Source organism: Gadus morhua, chromosome 18, assembly GCF_902167405.1.
Source record: "Gadus morhua chromosome 18, gadMor3.0, whole genome shotgun sequence".
Taxonomy (NCBI): domain Eukaryota; kingdom Metazoa; phylum Chordata; class Actinopteri; order Gadiformes; family Gadidae; genus Gadus; species Gadus morhua.
This window is the reverse complement of record NC_044065.1, coordinates 6,771,483-6,793,982: the sequence shown is the minus strand read 5'-3', so window position 1 is coordinate 6,793,982 and position 22,500 is coordinate 6,771,483. Positions and strand designations below refer to the sequence as shown.

Genomic DNA, 22,500 nt, shown 5'->3' with positions numbered 1-22,500 from the left:
TGTCCTATAATGAGGTTGTAATAATCATAGCGCTATAAAATAAACATTGTTTTCTGGGTCATCTGTAGGGTCAGGGCGGGATTGGCCACCGCATACTTCTGGCTCACCGTGGAAAGCTTCGGTCATTAGCATTAGCGGGGATTGATTCGCGTTTGATGGAGAACGAGTCTGTATTGTTTGCGGGCCTAAGGTATACGTTAAATACAGCAACACGCACACTTTGACTTTGCCGTCGAGGCCCAATTGGCAAACCGTTTTGTTATGCTAGACGCCATCAATTTCCATGCATAAGAATAGCGAGCTTCAATACGGCTATTGATCACAGCGAACCTTTGGAAATACACTAAGGTCGACGCCCTGTGTCTTCACAGCGACGCCATTGATTTTTCTGTTTGTTTTTTTTCCAACAACGCTTAAATGCCTTTTGAGACTTTATGCGACAGAGTGAGCCTACATCTATATCTATTTATCACAATTTGTTCAAATTGAATGATTAAATATCTGGTTTTGTTTGTGAGATGATCAGATGGCGGCGGAAGTTTGATGTTAATGGGCAGAACGATAGAGGCCGTGCACGGTCAGCTGGACTAGAAGAGAGGAACGATGGAAGACTAAGATATCTCTGTTAGCATGTTGAGGAGGAGGAGGAAGGGAGGGGTGGAGGAAGAATGATTTTTCGGCAGTGTGACATGTGAGGAACGAGACGGCAGGCGAGACCATACTGTGTGATAAGAAACGTGCAAACGTATTGTTGAAGACAAGCATGGGTGTGTTTTTAATAATGTTAAGACGGACCTTTGTCATTCATGTGTGTGTGTGTGTGTGTGTGTGTGTGTGTGTGTGTGTGTGTGTGAGTGTGTAGGTGTGTGTGTGTTTGCCTGTGTGCGTGTGTGTGTGTTTGTCCATCGCCCCAGTATTGTCTTTCCCGCTTGTAAAGCGGATTCGTTTTTCTAGCCACAGTTTGTACGATATGCACTTGCACACTCACACACGCACACACACACACACACGCGCGGTTGACGTGTGTTTGTTTGAATCAAGTGCATCTCCTCTGGTGGTTTTATTGAGGGAATGGACTGGCAGCTTGATGGCCGCCCGTGTGTTCTCTGATTCTCTTGGCTTTTTACAGCCGTCATTCAACAAAAGCAAACCCGTTTCAGATAGTTTCTTTTTTCCCCGTCCTTCCTCTGCCAGCCCATGCCCTTCCTCCCTGAACTGCCCTCCTTCCTTCCTACCTTCCTCGGGTTGGCACGGCGGTAAGCAACGCTGGCGTACAGGACGACGATCGCGGGTTTGAAGCCCCACACGCGATGCCTTGCCATGCAGAGGCGTGCACCGATCTCCTTGAATTCATGTCGGTTTCCTGCCTTCATGTTAATAAGGGATGGATGTCAGCTGAAAGGCTTCCACACCGCTACCAGTACCGCTGCCTGGGTTGTGGTACCACATCAGTCCTTCTTTGCGGTACATTGCGGTAAACACATCTTTGGAGTCTGCGCTTTCATTTCTTTCGTGTGGAATTCGTATCACCGTGGTTGCGTGGTTCAACGGAGAGAAAAACTCCACACACTGACATTTAAACGCCCAATAAAAAGACAGTTGGTTTCCTACCAACAGTCGATTCTCCGTCTGCAGGGAAGCATTGTATTTACACCAATGTCGGCACCCGATAATATATGAACGTCGGTCGTGAACTCTTGGTCCGGTTTCGGCCCCTTGGTATACAGACGAGTTGCGTTTGGTCCCTAAACAGTATTGAGGTTCGGTTTCCCGGCCCGGCTGCACCTAAAGACATGCACGATCAGTGCTAATGATGTGTGCAAACAACATCAGTGTCTGTTGCCAGGGGCCTGACTCAGGCCTCGGCCTACGACCTCTGGAGGAGCTCCAATAGCTCTGCAATCAGGCTGTTAGTTAAATAGCAGAAGACAATGTTTCCCCGGGGAATCAATAGCCTCAGTTCACTTCCTTGTCTGATTGTACTCCTTTTACCCTTTCGTTTGGTCATCTAATTGGGATTGTCTTTCAGTGTACCGCTCATGTAGAAACATCCAGGACAATGCTCATTATACTGCAGTGGTGCTAGTGTCATCAGCAAGTGCTGGACGGTGGTTGACAATAGTATTGTCGTTTTGCTTTGGCTTCACCTTCTACACGATGTCCGATGTCTGATTCTGTTGATTGACTGTGTGGATTGCTTTTATGCTTTGACGTCTAAAAATTATTAGCATGTTAAGTGTTTCAGTAGATTCCTTCTATGCAAACATGAATAAACGGGGGGGAATCCTCATGAATGCGTGACAAAGGTAACGCATTCTGAGGCACTGTTTCAAGGCACTTCAAGCTAACCATACAATCATTACACATTGCACACTTAAGTTAGCGCTAATGTTGAAGCACACTTCAAGCTCACGCTCAGGGTACGGCGCACGCTAGGCTAACGCTAAGCTAACGCTCAAAACGCTGCACACCCTACGCTCCGTCACGCTAACGTCTGCTCTCTCGTTCTGTGTTTCCAGGGTAACCAAGAGGCCCCAGCTCCCCCAGAAGCCATGGCCCAGCCCTACCCCCCCGCCCAGTACCCCCCGCCGCCGCCACAGAACGGGATCCCGGCCGAGTACGCGGCGCCGCACCCCCACCCCGCCAACGACTACACGGGACAGAGCAGCGTGGCGGAGCACGCCCTGACGCTGTACACGCCCACGCACACGCACACGCACGCGCACACACAGGGCGAGCAGCCGGGCAACGAGAGCAGCACCCCTACCCTCACGGCCACCACGGTAACGGTGAGTCGGAGCGCACGTGCGCGCGTGCGCACACACATACAGTCATAGTCACACACACCCACATGCCAACAGACACAAACACATGCATGCACGCACAAACACACACATACAGTCACATGCACACACTCGTATACACATGTATGCAAGCACACACGATCGCACGCACACTCATACACACGCGCATGCACACATGCACAAGAACATATAGACACACTCATACTCGAACACACTCACACAAACCCACACACGTACACACACCCTCACACACACTGGTACAACATATTCCCTACATAGGCATTCGTTAACAATTTAATTTGAAATCGTACCCGCTCTTCCCGAAAAGTAACAAGAGAGGTGGAGATGAGGGAGGGTGAGGGGGGGGGGGGGGGGAAACTTCCCTTCCTCCCTTTGGCTGCCATCTTTTTTTCGATTTTGTGGCTAAATTTAATTTTGCATCTCGCTCCTCCTGTACCGTCTGGACAGCTCTGCCAGGCTTAAGCTTAATGGAGAGAGAGAGATAGGGATAGATAGGGAGAGGGAGAGAGAGAGGGGGAGATTGAGATGGGGGGAGGGGGGGAGAAATAGACAGACGGACAGGTAGACAGACCTAGAGAGTGAAGCTTAGACAGGAAGAGGAGAAAGGCTTGTATTATATTTCATGCATACATCATACATGTGGAATTAGTATAGAAAGTGAAATTCAAAAACACACAAACCGAGAGTGTACACTTGTCCTGCAAAAACACATTTACACTCTCTCTTCCAACACACATTATCTTTAACATTTAAAAGACTTGTTTCACAACAGCACACATCCCTCAATCCTCATTCCTTTCTTTCCCTTTCTCCTTTCGCCCTTCTTCACTCGTCTTCACTCTCTGTCCAAAAAAAGCAGAACCTCACATTGGTAAAAAACAATTGACTGAAATAAATTAGGGACACTTGGTGGAAACATACACAAAGACAGGCCAAACACGCGCACACACACACACACACACACACACACACACACACACACACACACACACACACACACACACACACACACACACACACACTAATTGAAATCATGAGTTCTAGCTCTTGCCGTGCTGGTCTTCCAGCGCTGGGGTTGCTGGGAGCCATCCCAGTCTCATCGTCGCCAAATGTGTATGCTGGAATAAGCTGATGTTCGAAATATGAATATAGAACCGGTGTAATGCTGAGGATGGGTTAATTTACCCTAATATAATGAATGAGTTCATATCTCAGCGACACTGTACATGATATATTTCACCACAGTACAAATCCTTGCTTTGGCTGTGAACATGTTTATAAGGGAGATTAAAATGAGCATTAAGCATGGACAAAAGCCTGAGGGATGAATTATATTGGAATCCCTGCGCACTTTAGTTTATGTATATCTATCTATCTTATGGCAAATAAAGAACAATTGGAGATCAAGGTGTGGGCCCTACATATAAGCCATACATATTACATTTTTATTGTGGAATGGCCATGAATATCCAATGCTGTACTGCAGCCTAGTGTGGAGAGGCCGTGCCATGTAAAAAGTTCAAGCATTGACATTTTTAAGTGCAATAACTTTTTAATTACCAACCCAACAGGTTGTATTGTGATCAGAAATGCCCCCTCCTGTGTCATCCACAAATTGGTTTAGAAATTAAATCCTGATTCCTTTTTTTTTTTATCACATTTGTTCCACATTTTAGACAGACTTCCGTCTACTGTGAGAGTGTGCTTAGTTATTCAGATCAGCTTATTTTTCAAATACGATCCAAATTGTTTGTGTAAGGCTGTGAAATATTGTCCTATGTCACATATTTAAACCGACTCTGACGTATCCGAAATAAATCGGACAAATCAAACAAATGGTGGAAGTAAAACTAATTCCACCTGTCGACGAGAGACGACTCACGAGTTTGTCTTTTATCTGTGTTTTTCTGGCCAGTGCCATTTTTGACGTGATATCTTTTACAGAACTCTGTATATAGATTCTTCAAAACAGCCATTTTCTTCCAAAGTTTAACGGCTAACAGAGTTAACACATAAGACTAAGAGAATGGCTGTGTGAAAGCACTTTGTAAATCACTCTTTTACTCTTTCAGTACAAGCAGTATCCCCCTCAATGTTATGCCAAGATGCGTTTCATTTAAATTGGACTGAACTGTTTGATCTAATTAAAAACAGAAAAAGATACGTGCGGTATAGCTAGCTCCATGTAGCCTAGCTACGAGCCCGCCCATATGTGGAGCAACAATGGCTTCCGGCTGAATATGCACGCCCAACACGTTGGCATCTGTCTGCACATCCCCGGTGAGGTGTACTCACACACTGTATGTTACTGTGGAGAGGGATGGGGGGGGCGGTGGAGGGGGGTGTAATCTCTGCTAGGAGGATAGGTGGTGGCTAGGTCCTTATCATATGTAATCTACCTGTCTGGCTCTAGCCTATAGCGGCTATCGCTAGCGTTGGGGATGTGGCCCACTGCCAAACAGCTGCTGACATCAGCAACTCCCATACACACACACACACACACACACACACACACACACACACACACACACACACACACACACACACACACACACACACAAACTCGTGCACATGCGTTTAAGCACACACACGCACACGGGTGTGTGATGTGCCTGTGTGTCCTAATGTGTGTAATGTAAAAAAAAAAAATGCCATCAGGTGAGCATGTTCTTATATTACTTCTCTGAGGCTCACACACACACACACACACAACCATGAAAGCGCACAAATGCACTTGCACACAGACAGACACACACGCAGACACACTTCCAGGAACATATTTGCGCAAGGCGTCCTGGTGTTTCCCTGGTGACAGAGGCGGAGGCCTGGGCTGCCTGTGTATGATAATGTTCATGTAATTATTTCCTGTTCCTGCATCACTGCTCACAGACTGTAGTGTTGGTGGGGAAGGGGGGGGGGGGGGGGGGGGGGGAGGAAGTGGGGGGGGGGGGGAACAGAGACAGAGAGAGATGGAAGAAAGGGAGTGGAAGAGTTTAGCCCCCTGACTGTAGCTAAGCTAAGTCAGGGGGCTTACTGCTGTAAGCCGCTCTCTGCCATTCAATCCCATTCAGTTCCTCGTTCATACAGTGTGCGGCGGCTAAATAGAATAGCATCTAGCGCTGGGTTGGAAACACCACGCTCGGCCGAAGCCTTTGAGGGAGAATTAGGAAGAAGGGGGAATAAACAAACCCTAAAAAACGGACTCAACAATGTAGAGCCTGTAGTGACTATGTACACACAATGCAGAATGTACACACAAGCTCCCTTCAAAAAGTTCATCCACAAAAGGGAATTGTTGTTTATTTCTTGGGGGGGGGGGGGGGGGGGGGGACACATAGCTTCATAGTGTCCCATTAAGACACAGCACACATTGCATTTCCCTCGCCGAGCGACCGTCCCCCCGTTGACTCTGAACCAGCTCGTAGGGCCTCTGTTTGGGGGAATCCCCTGTTTTATTATCTGCTCCCCGCACACAAAACACTTTGCCTTTTATTTTTAATTATGGCTCCCTTACCACCCTCCTCCCCTCCTCCCTCCCTCTCTTCCCTCCCCCTCAGCCCTTCCCACCCCCTCCCTCTCTCCCTCCCTCCCACTCACCCCATCCCACCCCCTACCTCTCTTCCCTCCCAATCCTCTCCAACTCCTGTTGAGGCTTCGGGGGAACACACAGACACACACACACACACACACACACACACACACACACACACACACACACACGATTAAACTCCAATTAACAGCGATAAAAAACTTGGTATCCGTCAGGGGGAGATAGAGGGGGAGAAGGGGGGAGGATGGGGGAGGAGCAGTGTTCCTCCAGTCGTAGGCCATACATGTTCCGTGACGATAGGTCTTTAATGCTCATTAATTATCTGCAGGCAGCAACGCATGAAGCTGCCAATTTGTTATTCTTACAAATGTAAAAAAAAAATGAATGCATAAAAAAAAATCTGTATATAGTGGCCTTTGTTTTACACTGCGGTTGTTGAATCAGCGATTTTGTTCTCAACCAAAATCGAACACAATCAATGAATCTGAAACATCTTGAGCATAACAAAACCCAGGCCGCTCCCGTCAGTCCGTCCGCTGCACGCGACAGGCAGAGCGGATCTGGCCCTCAGAGAGGCCATCCTTCGGCTCAGGCTTCTGCCCCCGCTGTAGTTTCTGCTCCGTTGAAGAGGGTCCAGCTCTCTGCCCGTCGCAGTGACCTCCCCCCCCCCCGCCTCAGGCTAGCGGTGCGGTCGCGGTCGCGGTCGCGGCGCCGTGGTCAGGTGTATTCAGCGCCCGTACTCACCCACCCCCTGGCCCCACCTCGGCCCCTCCACATGGCCCCTGGCCGTGACTCACCAGGGACTCCCCGTTTCGCTGCTGGGCATGAGTAATGACCCAGAGAGGCCCAGTCGGGCCAGGGTCTGTCCTAACACTCTTAACCCAGGGAGGGTGGGTTTAGAGGGGGGGAGGGGATGGGGGAGGGGGGGGGGGGCAGGGCAGTGGGGACAATTACCCCTGTGTCTGGCCTCATCCATCTCCAATACAACACCTAGCCCCCACGGCACATGTGATGTGTGTGTGTGTGTGTGTGTGTGTGTGTGTGTGTGTGTGTGTGTGTGTGTGTGTGTTTGTGGGTCTTGCAGGGGTGTATGTGGGGACAAGAAGTTGGCAAGGAGCTCGGTGTGCGACGGTGTGTGCTTTATCATAACATGGTCCCAATGCCTGCCATTCTCCAATGATTGATACGGCCACTTTGCTGTTAAACACACACCAACACGATCACTGATACAGAGACAGACACACACACACACGCACACACAAACACACACTAAAGGCAAAGGCCAGGAAGCAGAAGCAATTTGTGTGTGTGTGTGTGTGTGTGTGTGTGTGTGTGTGTGTGTGTGTGTGTGTGTGTGTGTGTGTGTGTGTGTGTGTGTGTGTGTGTGTGTGTGTGTGTGTGTGTGTGTGTGATGTAATGCCATTATCCCCACTTTACTGTTCTCCATTTTCCACTGTTGGCTCTTCAATCAGCACTTAGACTGCACCACTCCCTCAACCTCTCTCTTTCTCTCTCTCTCTCTCTCTCTCTCTCTCTCTCTCTCTCTCTCTCTCTCTCTCTCTCTCTCTCTCTCTCTCTCTCTCTCCCCCCTCACAATCTCTTACTATCTTCCTATCGTTCCTCACCTGTTTTTCTTAAGCTGTCTTTCTTTAGCTCCTCTTGACCCTAATTCTTGCTTCTTCACCCTTCTCCTCTCTTTCTCGCTCTCTCGCTCTCTCTTCGTCTCTCCCTCTCTTTCTTTCTCTCTCTCTCTCTCATAGTGTAAATGTCGCTGGCTTCAGCAGTTCTCTTTCATTGATTGTGCTAAACCCAAGCCAGTTTAGCTGACATCATCTCTCTCTCTCTCTCTCTCTCTCTCTCTCTCTCTCTCTCTCTCTCTCTCTCTCTCTCTCTCTCTCTCTCTCTCTCTTTTCATCTCCCTCTCTTTCTGCCTCTCTCTCTGTTTTCCGAATCTGTTAATTCAGTCTAATTCATCATATCGTTTAATCTATCTCTCTATCCATCTATCCATCTTTTCATCTTTCCATATATCTACATATATCGTGTGCATCCACGCCTGCCTTTAGTGTAAGAGGCAAAAGTGTGACCTTTTTTGTTTTTTTCCATCTACTTGAAAATAAGCATTAGCACGAGTTAGAAGAGATGGAGGATATAGAGGCAGCCCTTCCACCTCCTCCCTCCCCTCTCCTCCATACTTATCCCCTCTCCTCCTCCTCCTCCTCCTCTCCTTTCCTCCCCCTCCCCTCCCCTGCTCTTCTTTCCTCTCCTCTCCTCCCTGCTTCTGTCTTCTCCTCTCCTCCAAAATTAATTTCCATCCCCTCCCCTCCTCCCCTCTCCTCAATTCTCTGCCTCTTTCCTCTCCTCTCCTCTCCTCCTCTCCTCCCTTTTCCTCTCCTCGACTCTCTGCTTCTCTCCTCCCCCTCCCCTCCCCTCTCCTCCTCTCCGCTCCTCCTCTCTCTGCCTCTCGCAAGCATGAGCATCCTGACTGCAAACATCTCTTATCTGCTGTCCCGGGGGGGGTGGGACCCTTCATTCGGTTAAACAAACCGGTTCAAGCGTCGATAGCCAATAGCAGCCCGGACCAAGCCTAATGGTTCCCAGATAGGAACCAGCTCCCACACAATACACGGAGAATGACCCTCCGATGCCTCAAATAGGGAATGCCTCAACCTGTGTGTGTGTGTGTGTGTGTGTGTGTGTGTGTGTGTGTGTGTGTGTGTGTGTGTGTGTGTGTGTGTGTGTGTGTGTGTGTGTGTGTGTGTGTGTGTGTGTGTGTGTCTGTTTGTGGAGTAGAGTAGTATAGTTCAGCTTATCACTGTGTTCCTGCCCCTTCAGCCATCGCCGGCTGTCTCTCGTACTGGCCCTTATCTACACCTGCTACCCCCCCTCCCCCCCTTTATTCCCCCACAAACACTCCCACATCCATCCTCTCTCTCTCTCTCTCTCTCTCTCTCTCTCTCTCTCTCTCTCTCTCTCTCTCTCTCTCTCTCTCTCTCTCTCTCTCTCTCCCTCTCTCTCTTTTGCTGTTTCTAATTCATTTTCAGCACCACGCTCTCCACGGCCCACTGTAATTTATTCTTGAGTCTAGACGTGTTACAGGTTGTTAAATAGTTTCTCTTGCTCTCGGTGTCTCTCTCTCTACCTCTCTCTCTTTCTCTCTGAATCTTTCAAAGACTCTCTCTCTCTCTCTCTCTCTCTCTCTCTCTCTCTCTCTCTCTCTCTCTCTCTCTCTCTCTCTCTCTCTCTCTCTCTCTCTCTCTCCCTCTCCCTCTCTCGGTCTCTCTCTCAAACAGCCTTTCTTAATCTCTCGAGACACCCACCCCCTCCTTCTCGGGATCGGGAGTTTGAGGGAGGTGATCGATAATACAAGAAAATCAATCAAAGAATACTGAAGTCACAGCCAGGGGACTTAAACACACACACACGTACACACACACAAACACACACATACATATCAAATAAATTCCCCATATCCAAATCAAAGCTCTGACTCTGGTTGTGTGTGCGTTTGTGTGTGTGTGTGTGTGTGTGTGTGTGTGTGTGTGTGTGTGTGTGTGTGTGTGTGTGTGTGTGTGTGTGTGTGCATGTGTCTGCGTGTATGTGTGTGTGTGTGTGCGTGTGCATTCCCCACCAGCAGGCAGATGAGGTGGGCCAGACGGAGGTGTCTCAGCAGCTCCACCTGCAGTCCAGCGAGGCCTCCGAGAAGCAGCAGCCCAAGAGGTTACACGTCTCCAACATCCCCTTCCGCTTCCGGGACCCCGACCTCCGGCAAATGTTCGGGGTGAGTCCCACGACCGAGGCCAGGCACCGCCGCCCGTACCCCCATACAGTCTGTCACGACACACGGGCCCCCCACGTCTCTACTTTGGGGTCGTCCCCATTGGGAGAAACCGCATCCAGAAGTCCAGAACAGGATTCCGAGGTATTTCCACCAATCAGCACAAGCGGATAACCGAGGCAGACGGCGGTAATGCCGAGCCTAACACCGTGTCTTGATTGGTTGAAATACATTGGATCCACTTAGGTGTGAATATCCTTGTAACTCAGTGTCCTCGCCCCCCCCCCAGTCTTCACAGGGACGTCACAACCTTTAAGATATTTTTCCATCAAAAAGCCATCAGAAAATATCCGTCCCTCGGTATGAGTCAGCAATCTGCAGCGAACCCAATCTGCACATCAGGTGACCTCAAGTAGGGGTTCCCGACCCCCTGGTGCGGAAACGCTCCCTTAATGTTGCCCTCGCCGAGCTAACAGTGGCCCAATGTATCTCGGTTCCCACTCCCATTAAGATGATAGTAACAGTATAATATCGAGTCACATTATAATATCACTCTCACTTTTTAGTCGCTGTATGTCTTTGGGCAGGGGAGGCGCAAGGGCAGCCAGGATTTGAATGTAGCTTAAATTATTTATCATTTCCATATTATATGCACTCATTTCAATAATATCAGGGGGCTTTCGGAGATGTGTGCCCTTATGCCAGCGCGCTACCGAAAGCACCGGGACGCCCTTCGATAATTTGTTAGGAACACGGGGAGTACCTACGTATGCGTTGCGGAATTAGCATGAATACTTACAATTAATGAATATGTTTTAAGGCGAATATAAGGTGTGATGCATTTCAATTTCCTCTTCAGGTTATGAAATGTGTGATTTGGGTCTACAATCTGTGCATAATTTCACAATAGTTTACATAATATTTAGGGAACAATTTGTGCATAACTTATTAACGCTCCGAAGAAGAAAAACGACCACGTAATTAAACTCTTAATGGGATGTTAATATCGCCGTTGAAACGCTGATTTTAAATGTTAGGGAACATTTACACACACGCACTCACACACACGCGCACACAGACACTCAAACACACACACACACACACACACACACACACACACACACACACACACACACACACACACACACACACACACACACACACACACATAGTATGGGACTTAAACATTGCCAATCAGCAAGCCTCTTATATTCAATCACACAGCCTCATTCTGTCCATCCCCCTATTAGAGATGAAAAGTTCCAGTCACAGCCTTGTATATATAAATAAATTGATATGAGGATGTAAATGATTCACACCTTTACCTCCACCCGCCCTCTAACCCTAATTAGAGGAGGTTTTATTAATGTTTCATCCCTTGCCGTCTGTCCTCAACCAGACCTTGGAGAGCCGCACACAGCTTGTCCTCCAGTCCTCCGCGTTCCGTAACACCCGCAATGGAAGAGACTATTTAATGCAAATAAATACAATTCCTCTCTAGTGGTGTTTTTTCTTTCTCTTGCGAAAAGCGGGGACGGTGTAAGAGGCAGAAGGCTCCTAAAGTAGTAATCCTGTCATTTGTAAGCCCCGCTGTAAAACGCACAGAAAATCCCATTTGATATTTTTTTCTAAAGAATCTCCTTTTTCCTTGTGAAAAAGGATATCACTACAGTAACCCTGCCCACCTCCCCCCCCCCCCACACACACACCTTACTTACATTCAGGTGCATACACACATGCAAACACGCACGCCCATACAGACACACACACCACTGTGATCCCCTTTTCCAAGCCAAGTGGAAAAGTTTAGCAGAAAGTAACTTCTGAGGCTAACACATGGCAGGCGAGTGTGCAAGGGTGAGTGTGCGTGCGTGTGCGTATGGATGAATGTGTGTGTGTGTGTGTGGAGGGGATGCGGGGGTCCCAGTGGGACGTCGTACTGACACACAGCCACACCGAGCGGCCCCTCGGAGTCTCATGTACGGGTCTGATTTCACCAGCGAAGAAGAAGAATTGATTGAGGCTGTGTGAGAAGAGATAGAATAGAGAAAGATGGAAAACGCCAGTGTGTGTGTGTATGTGTACATGCGTGTGTGTGTGTGTGTGTGTGTGTGTGTGTGTGTGTGCATGCGTGTGTGCGTGTGCATGCTTGTTTGTGTGTGTGTGTGTGGGTATGCGAGAGGAAGAGCAGCCGCTAAGCAGAAACGCTGACAGCGTGTATTCCCGAGTGGCGCTGAACACACACATCACGGCAGCGGCAGAACCGGTCCCTCTGCCCGTGCGCCCGCGCCCGCTTGTTAAGAAAACAACCCGGCTATCGCTGGCCGCTGTTTACTTATATTCTGAAGTGAACGCACACACACACACGCACGCACACACACTCACACACGCATACACTTTCAGAGAAAGTAATCGTTAGCGATTTGGAGCTTTTACCAACCCCGATTCCCAACACACACAGAAAAACCCAAACGCACACACACACAGCCCCACACACACAGGCACACACAGAACAACACTCACACACACACACATACACACACACACACAACCACACGTGTGTGGTTTTGTGTATATTATACACAGAACCACACACACACTAGCTTCAGATCAGTAGAAGTTGTGCTCCCTCCGGCAGGTTGTTTCCATGGGGGGAGACAGGCGGGAGATGGGGGAGACGGAAGCCCAGGGAGAGGGAGAGGGGACAGGCCTCGGTACAGAGGACACACACACACACACACTCTCACACACACACACACACCCCCCCCCCCCGTCTTCTCCCCTTCGCCCCCTTGTCAAGAGAGACACAATTAATGAGTCTGCTCAGTGCGGTTAAACTGGACTTTATCCTCATTAGTTGTGTGTGGTGTGGCAGCTCCACATGTGATGGAGAGGGGGGTCGGGGATGTTGTTGGTGAATGTGTGTGTGAGTGTGTGAGTGTGTGTGTGTGTGTGTGTGTGTGTGTGTGTGTGTGTGTGTGTGTGTGTGTGTGTGTGTGTGTGTGTGTGTGCGTTTGGGAGAGTGATAAGTGTGTCCGTGCGACGGGTTCAAGGCTCTTGTAACTCTCTTTACAACAATCTCCAGTCACTTAGAGGCGGTCCCCCAAGACTGCCCCCCCCCCAGCCCCCCCTCCCCCAAGACCCCCACCCCAAGAACTGCACCACAATTAACCAGTGAGCCGCAGAGGAGTGCAGCACAGTGGGGTGTGTGTGTGTGTGTGTGTGTGTGTGTGTGTGTGTGTGTGTGTGTGTGTGTGTGTGTTTATATTTTTTTCATTCCACGGGAGTGAAGTGGATGAACTGATGGGTGGAAAGAGGAGGCGGAGGAGAGAAATGCGAAGAGACAGACAATCTAGTGAGCTTCTCCGTACAATCAGGAGCTGATGGGGTGGGTGGGGGGGGGGGGCACCGGCCCCCGGTCATAAGCCGGGGTCACAGAGACAGAGGCAGCCAGAGAGGGTCTGACCTGGAGAAGGTTGAACAGATTAAAATCCCCTTCTGAAAGTGTCATCCGCTTGCAAGCAAAACGGTAAAACCGTAACAAAACAGGGAACAAGGCGTAACCCGCCCAACTTGCTGTTCTTTGTGTGTGCCACTGGTTCTGTACCCCCCATCGCAGAAGTTCTGCTGTAACATAGTAGGGCGGCCGTAACCCAGATGACACGTGTGTTGTTATCCTCTCATCTTGGAGGTCTGAGAACCGAAACATGGTTATTTTGGGGCTTGGGGGGGGGGAAGTATGTGAGGTTCTGCGAAGCTGCCTGCTTGCAGTGATGCTGTCAGCTTGGCAGGGCTGGGTTTGGGTTCTCTTCGAGAGATGTGAGACCAACCCGAACACACACACTCACACAAAAACACACACATACACACATAGACACACACAGAAAACCCATAGCCGCTGTTAATTGTCCGGCACCCAGGATTAATGCTTGTGGGCATGTTTAGTCCCAATTTCCGAGCGCTCCAAGAGCCGTTGCCCTAAAAGGCTCGAGCTGCGAACGGAGCGCGGAGCAACTGGCTTACTGCGCTCATAATGGTTCCGCTAGGCTAGCAGCGCTCGGCTAGCAGCGCTCGGCTAGCAGCGCAATGCAAACAAAAGCAATTGCCGAGGCATTACGGCAAATGGGATTCAGTTGCACTTCAGCGGGAAGCCGTAATACGAAAGCAATACCAGAGCGTTGAACAAAGCCGTATAAGACGGTTCAATCAAAGGTGATGCGTCCTATCTCACAGCACAATAATAGACTGCAATGATGGCTCAAACATCTCTGGTAGCACAGATCAGGAAATAGGATTACAGGCATCATATAAACCGCATAGTGGAGTGTGTGTGTGTGTGTGTGTGTGTGTGTGTGTGTGTGTGTCTGTGTGTCTGTGTTTGTGCATGTGTGTTTGTGTAAGTCTGGTTGTGTGTACTGTACATGCATTTGTGTTTGTGTATTTGTATGTGGGTGTATGTTTGTGTTGGTGCGTGTGTGTATCAGTGTGTCTAGGTGTGTGTCTGTCAGTGTGTGTCTGGGTGTGTGTGTGTGTGTGTGTGTGCGTGTGCGTGCACCCCGAGTGCCTGCACCAACAGTTACATAAGGAGGTAGAATGCGTTCCTCTGCAAAAAGGGAATAAAGCTGTGGCTCCATTACCGCCTTATTTGAGTTTAATTCATAATTAGAAAAACACATTTGGAGGGAAATTAGCAGGCCGAGTGAAACGCTTTAATGGCAGAATGATAATTGGTATTCTCAGCACCACTTCACAGATTCTCTCATTCTCGAGGAGTGGCTGAAATCTCTCATCTGCGATCGTGCGTTCCCCGAGGTGCACAGGGATCCCAAACAGAAATGCGCTCCCACTGTATGTTGGGATATGTATATGGATACGGTTTTGCAGACACATAAAGAGCCGGTAAAGAGAGGCAGTCTCGCGGCCCGTGGGGAAGCCGTCTCCTCCGCGGTGCGACGGCGGCGGCGGCGGCGGTACCGTCTGTGCCATGCGTGCGGGCGTGCGGGCGGGCGGGCAGGCCCGCTTTGTGGCAGAACTACTTTGTAGTCGTTTTCTTTATTATTGTTTATTTTTCCGTCTCGATCCTCTTCAGGGACATCCCCTCTCCCTCCTCCTCCTCCTCCCTCCTCCTCCCTCCTCCTCCACCTCCTCCTCCTCCAGTCTAACCATGTCTAGTCGACAAGCGGTGGAGGAGGACTGGGGGGTGAGGCAGGTGGAAGCAGGTGGAGGGGGTAGCAGAGGGGGGTGGGTGCTGTTGGAGTAGCCCGACGCAGAGTGGCGTTGACAACCTGATATGCGGTGCCCCTCCCCCGGAGCCCTGGCTCAGCTATGTTTAATTAATAAGCAGGCACTTAGTGAGCCAGCCGCGAGAGGGTCCTTACTGTCCCACTCCCAGAGGTAGAGGTCCTAAATGAGTCATTAGACACTTGCAAACACATACACATGCACACACACACCTTCACGCTTACCCTCTCTCTCTCTCTCTCTCCCTCTCTGTCTCTCAAACTCTCACTCTGTCTCTCTTTCCCTCTTTCTCTCTCTCTCTCTCTCTCTCTCTCTCTCTCTCTCTCTCTCTCTCTCTCTCTCTGTCTCTCTCTCTCTCTCTCTCTCTCTCTCTCTCTCTCTCTCTCTCTCTCTCTGTGTCTGTCTCTCTCTCTCTCTCTCTCTCTCTCTCTCTCTCTCTCTCTCTCTCTCTCTCTCTCTCTCTCTCTCTCTCTCTCTCTCTGTGTCTGTCTCTCTCTCTCTCTCTCTCTCTCTCTCTCTCTCTCTCTCTCTCTCTCTCTCTCTCTCTCTCTCTCTCTCTCTCTCTCTCTCTCTCTCTCTCTCTCTCTCTCTCTCTATCTCGCCCTCGCACATACACATACACTCCTTATCTGTCCCCCTATCTTTTGCTATCTCTCTCCCCAAACCCTTTAAAATATGCATGCACGCACACACACCTTTCCACTCTTTCTCGCCCTGTCTCTCGATCTCGGTGTCTGTCTCTTTCCCTACCTATCTCTTTCTGTGTCTCTCTCGACAAACCCCTCAAGACACACACACACACACACACACACACCACGCGTTGCTACCTCAGCAGAGTCTCACTGTGTTTGTGGTAAATGCCGGAGGATGTTTTTTTTTGGTGTGCCAGGTTTTTCTTGTGCTAATGGAGTTTTAATGACACCTGCTCCTGCCTAATCACCTGCTCTGGAAGCTTCCAGCAGAATCCCAGGTAGTATGGCCTTCTAGAGCGAGAGAATTCTCCTTTAATGTCTCCGGTGCGCTGCGGCGCGTTCCTCGGTCTCGGCCCAACCCAATTATTCCATGAGGCTCCAGTGTGCCTCTCGCTAACCCGCCACGCGAAGCTACGCCTCTCGAGGAACAAAGGTGTAATTATGATCTGGAATCAGGTCATTTACATCCGCTTATTGGTAAAGGACGGCTGCCATTTTACACGCCGACCGGCACGGCGAGATGTGTGTGTGTGTGTGTGTGTGTGTGTGTGTGTGTGTGTGTGTTCTGTTCCCTTGTTCCGCCCCTCACGTCAGTGCGTTGATGACGGCGATTAGCGGTGTTAGCTTTGGACGTTAGAGAACAAAGCAAAGCGCTGCATTATATGAAAAGTGGGTTTTTATGTATTGCATCCGTATCGAGGGAAAACTGACACACATACACGCATACATATTGAGGGCTATGCGCAGTGACTTTCCGCCCGCCGTATAGCGGCTAGTAAAGTCAGCTAGCTTGTATCATTTTATTTCTCTTAAGGTCAGCATTTGTATAACGCTGTCCTCAGCACAACCACGCGCAATGTTAATCTAGCGTGCATTTAGGACCCCTGATTTACGCCTTCTTGTCCTCTGCCCGTAAAAAAAAAGAAAAACGAACTAAGTCTAATTTGGACTAATGGAGACGGCAGCGAGCTCAGCCGACTGCAAACTGCTGCCTCGCGTGGAACGCGTTATAGCGGGAAACCGACGAGTCGCTAACGGAAAAACTACAACCGTGGGCTTGGCGGAGACAGCGAGATGTGCTGGAAATCAAACCGTCTGCACAACAACACAACACAACACAACGAGAAGAGGGCCTGGATCCTCATTTTTTTTGCCGTCTCTCTGTTCTATTTCCGTCCTGTCTCCTGGGCCCATTGATCCGGCCTATTGAGCGCTAGCGCTAAACCGCCGCCACGCACATACCCTCGCTCTTCCGAAGCCGGTGGATATTTTTCATGCGATCGCGCGGCCCCGCCTTTGAGCCACCGTGCCTGACAGGCCAATTAGTCCTAATGAATTAACGTGACCGTTCACAACAATTAAGGCTTTCATCCCGCTCATTACGCCGGCCAGGAGGAGAGCCTCTAAAGCTAACTCGTTTGTTTATTACCTGGTCGGCCAGCGAGTGGAGATCACCTAGCTTCATGCCGCATGGGCACGCATGAGTGAGCGCACAAACACACACACATACATGGACGGACACGTGTACCCACGCACGCACACATGTACATGCACACACGTACGTACACTCATATGCTCACACTCAAACATATGTACACGTACACTCAAGTGCACACACGCACGCACATGCGCTCAGATGCGTGTATGCACGCACAGAAAACACAAACACACACACACACGTAAATTTGCCGTTTCCGAAAAGTTTTAAATTCGGTTTTCAATATCATTTTACACACATTGCCACGTGATGAAAAAGTTAACCAGAAAAAATGTTTTACATATGGAAAATGTTTCTTCAGAATTGCCTTACAGGCAGCGGTGGTAGTGCCCATAAAAAATGCAGTGATGCAATCCGAAAAACATGGATGATGTAAGACATATTTTGAGCGGAAAATTGCGAAACAAAAGATGCTGAATGATGCTGCTTTTATGAGACCGAATATTTGATTTATCGGCTGTCTTTTTAAGCTGTAAAATGGCAGCTGGCAAACACCTGCATGAAAACCCTCTACCCTCAAAGTGTCAAGTCCTTGTGGAGAAAACAGTCGCTTTATTCAGGTTTATAATTTGTTGGTTCCATTGATGGAACTTGTTTCCAAGCAACCACTCTTTCCTGTTGTTTCCTCTGATCAGCTTGCATAACGACAACGTCGATTAATGATACTATTACAATTCTTCTCCATCTGTTTTTGGGAGACTTTTCCAAAAGTTGCATAAAAAACTGAAAGCACCCTGCTCTGTAAATAAATTGATCGCCGGTGTGTGTGTGTGTGTGTGTGTGTGTGTGTGTGTGTGTGTGTGTGTGTGTGTGTGTGTGTGTGTGTGTGTGTGTGTGTGTGTGTGTGTGTGTGTGTGTGTGTGTGTCTGTAAGTAGAAGACTGTGTAATACCTCTGGAACAGCTAACATGTTTTACAGCCAAGCTATCAAACACACACACACACACACACACACACACACACACACACACACACACACACACACACACACACACAAACACACACAGTTTTAGCAGGTTTGCTTACGTCATTAGCCGGTCACGGTGTATCTCAGGTATAGATTTATACACAGACGATGTGTACTGGAGAGATGGATGGAAACCTTGTGGATAAACACACGTGGGCCCACGAGCTGTGGCCTTTTGCGCTCCTCTCCCGGGTATGGGGGCGTGGCCTGGCTAATGCTGCCGTTGTTTAGCCGCGGAAGAGGTAGTGAGTGGTGGTGCGAGAGACGCAGTGACCTTGTGCTGCGTTGCGTCACTCCCCGTACCACCATGTTTATTTATTTATTGAAATCAACCACTTGAGTCAAGGTCTGATGAGGAGCACAAGGTTTAGCACCACGCCCGTAGACCAGGACGGCTCCAGGCCTGCTAGGCCAGGTGCTTAGTGCCTGGCAAGCTCAAGGCCAAGGTAAGCACCGGGCCTAGTTGACAAGGCCAAGGTTAGCACCAGGCCTAGCTGAGCGGCAGGCGAGGCCATTATCTCAAGCCCAGGTTAGCGCCAGGCGATGCTAGCTCCAAGGCAAGGTTTGCTACAGTTCAAGGTTAGCGCCAGGTGAGGCTAGCTCCGAGGCGAGATTAGTTCCAGGCCAAGGTTACAGCTGGGCGAGGCTAGCCCCAAGCCAAGGCTAAATCCGGGCCAAGGCTTACAAATATCTCCGTCCTTGTGTCTGGCCGAGGCAAACGGCTAGCACCAGGCGGTGGGCAGCTCCAGATTGGGGCTAATGCCAGGCTGGGGCTCGACCCGAGCTCAGGCTAGCCGCAGGATAAGGATAGCTAGTAGTCAACACTAACTCAAGGCAGACTTCACAGCTCGCTATGCGGGATCCAGCTCAATTTAATAGCTAGACGGACAGTCCCGAGTCACATATGCAGACATGAGGTCAGATGTCACATAAAGCACACTTACACACACACACTTACACACACACACACACACACACACACACACACACACACACACACACACACACACACACACGCACACACACACAACACAAGGAACAGCCGAGGAACGTCTAGTGAAACGTGGGATTGGACTGTAATTAGCCAATTAAAATGAGGAATGAATCGGATGGCGGGCCGAGCGCCCTGATAAGATGAAGAAGCCCTTATGCAAACATTGGGGGGGGGGGGGTAATTAAGGTGATGGCTATCATAGTACAAAGCATGGGGTCGATGTGGAGGTGGGGGGTGTACGGCTTGTCATTAGCTTTGATGCTTATCCTTTAATACTCCTCGCCGTCCCGCCGACTGTACACACACACACACACACACACACGCACGCACGCACGCACGCACGCACACACACGCACACACCACTAAGACGCTGTTTCCCGTTTTTAATTGAGAGGAGGCCCTAGCCCTAGTTTCCACCCCCCCCCCCGCTGGGTAAGGAATGGTGCGAGCCGAGCGCAGGAAACAACATGATGGCCGTCGTTAAGATCAACAGCGCGTACTCACAGAGTGAGAGGGGGGTTTGGGACACAATGTACAGAACCCCAGACGCTTCTATAGTGTCAGGCGTCTGGAATGTTCATTACTTCTGTAGCGTTCACCAGCACCAAGCGCCCCCCCCAACCCCTGTGTGCTGCCTCTCTAACACACACACACACACACACACACACACACACACACACACACACACACACACACACACACACACACACACACACACGCAAACGCGGCTCGCTCCCTTCGTCTTTATTGTACGGCAGCCAGGGTAAACACGGCACTAAATGGCATTAAGGGTAAATGGATATTTTATTAATCTCATTGTCGGGGCAGGAAGGACTATGTTAATTCAAAGCGCTCACTACTTGACCTTTTCGGGGGGGAGTGTTTTTCTTGGGCTGTCTTTTTTGTGGTACAGCAGGGGTTCCTCGTTTATATACACGGAGCCCGTCTCCGTTCGTTAAAGGAGCTTTTTATTCCAAATGAGGGGAGCTCTGAGATTGTCCCAGGTCCATCATGACACATTCTAATTATTTTCTCTCTTTCCTCTCACCCCGTCTCTCTCTCTCTCTCTCTCTCTCTCTCTCTCTCTCTCTCTCTCTCTCTCTCTCTCTCTCTCTCTCTCTCTCTCTCTCTCTCTCTCACTCCTTCCTGCTGTATCCCCATCCCCTCCTTCCCAATCGGTCTTCCTCCCTCCCTCTCTCTCTCGCTCTCTCTTTCTCTCTTCGCAGCAATTTGGGAAGATTTTAGACGTGGAGATAATTTTTAACGAGCGAGGCTCCAAGGTAAGTGCGCATTTATGCCATCTATCTATATGTCTGTCTGTCTATCCATCTATCCATCTATCTATCTATCTATATGCCGTATCTATCTATCTTGCAAACTGCCTTAGCCCCGCTCCTCTGTTTAACACACACACACACACACACACACACACACACACACACACACACACACACACAGGTGCACACAAACACACACAGAGACACACACACACACAAACACACACACACACACACAGTACACCACAACACACACACATACAGTACACTCCAACACACACACACACGCACACACAGACACACACACACACACACACACACACACACACACACACACACAGTACACCCCAACACACACACACACACACACACACACACACACAGTACACCCCAACACACACACACACACACACACACACACACACACACACACACACACACACACACACACACACACGCACCCCACTCTCTGTTCACAGGTTCCTGCCTCAGCCGTATAATTACTAACACATCAGCGATTCTCTGTGTCTCCCCCTCCGCCTGCAGGCAGCATCCGCCCACCTTGGTGTGCCTGCTGCCATGCGCTGTGACACACTATAAGTGTGCACCCCACTTAGCGCCGTGCTGACACCACAATACCCCACACTCAGTCCTCCCGGTTCTGACTTGCTACCAGACACTGTCAAATATACAAATGAGGCCACTTCTTCCTTACTTAATACCGACTCTCTCACGTTAATAGCCGACGCAAAGCTATGACACACCGGTTATGCTCTGCCCCTCCGTGCTTACCACCGGCAAGGTAATTTAAATATACGCTAAGCTAGTTGACGGGATCAGGGTTTCGGTTCTATGCTAGAGGCATTCTGTTTGTGGCTGTATTGCTAGTTTCTAGTTCTCCGCTAGAGGCCTTCTTTGTGCTACTGTAGGGTTCCGGTTCTTCACTTGGGGCATTTTGTTCCTTACGGTATTGTTAGGTTCTGGTTTTCTGCTTGGGGCGTTCTGTGTGGTACTGTATTGCTAGTTTCTAGTTCTATGATGGGGGCATTATGTGTTACTATATTGTTAGTTTCTAGCTCTATGCTTGGGGCGATCTGTGTGTTACTGAATTGAACGACGGAGGTCGAGGTAGGGCAGGGATCGCCATGACAGCCGATTTAACTCAACTACAGACAGCAGTGGGTGGGGAGAGCCCAATAGTTACATTCCAGATGAAAATCTCAGAATTGAATATATCCAAGCTATTTTATATAACGGAAAACCATTATACCATGCCATGAACGGTTCCATAAAGCAAACAAAGGAATGACACTTTAAGTGGTTCCACCCACTCCCACAATCAGCGAGTCAATATTTGTGGACGAGAGTTTGCAAACATCAACAGTTGGCTACAAAATCACTTAGTCCCTGCCTCGTCTTTCAATGAACAGAAAAATTAATCTGCACCAATTATAGTTCCCACCTAAAGAAATAAAACGATTCACACCCAATGAAAGAAAACGACATGGCGTCCACAATTTACAAAATACGTGCTCCACGGGAACTGGAGAACCGAACCGCGTTAGGTGTTCATTTCACTCCAATTAGATTTCTTTTCATCCGTTCGGTTTTTTATCCCCTCCCGGCCTGTCTCAAGGGCAGAGGCGTGGGGGTATTCATGCCCCTGGGCTGACCAGGAG

General features: G+C 49.4%; 1 protein-coding gene across 5 annotated transcripts in view; it reads left to right on the top strand.

The window, feature by feature from the left end:
- rbfox3a (RNA binding fox-1 homolog 3a) overlaps positions 1-22,500 on the top strand; it is a 375,680-nt gene that overhangs the window by 321,181 nt on the left and 31,999 nt on the right. For 4 of the 5 annotated variants that reach the window (XM_030340391.1, XM_030340392.1, XM_030340387.1 and 1 more), the window contains 3 exons: positions 2,520-2,789; positions 10,010-10,156; positions 20,771-20,824. In XM_030340391.1, coding sequence (XP_030196251.1) covers positions 2,520-2,789; positions 10,010-10,156; positions 20,771-20,824 — 471 coding nt within the window. The remainder of the gene's footprint in view (positions 1-2,519; positions 2,790-10,009; positions 10,157-20,770; positions 20,825-22,500) is intronic. The other variant, XM_030340389.1, reaches the window with a different exon arrangement.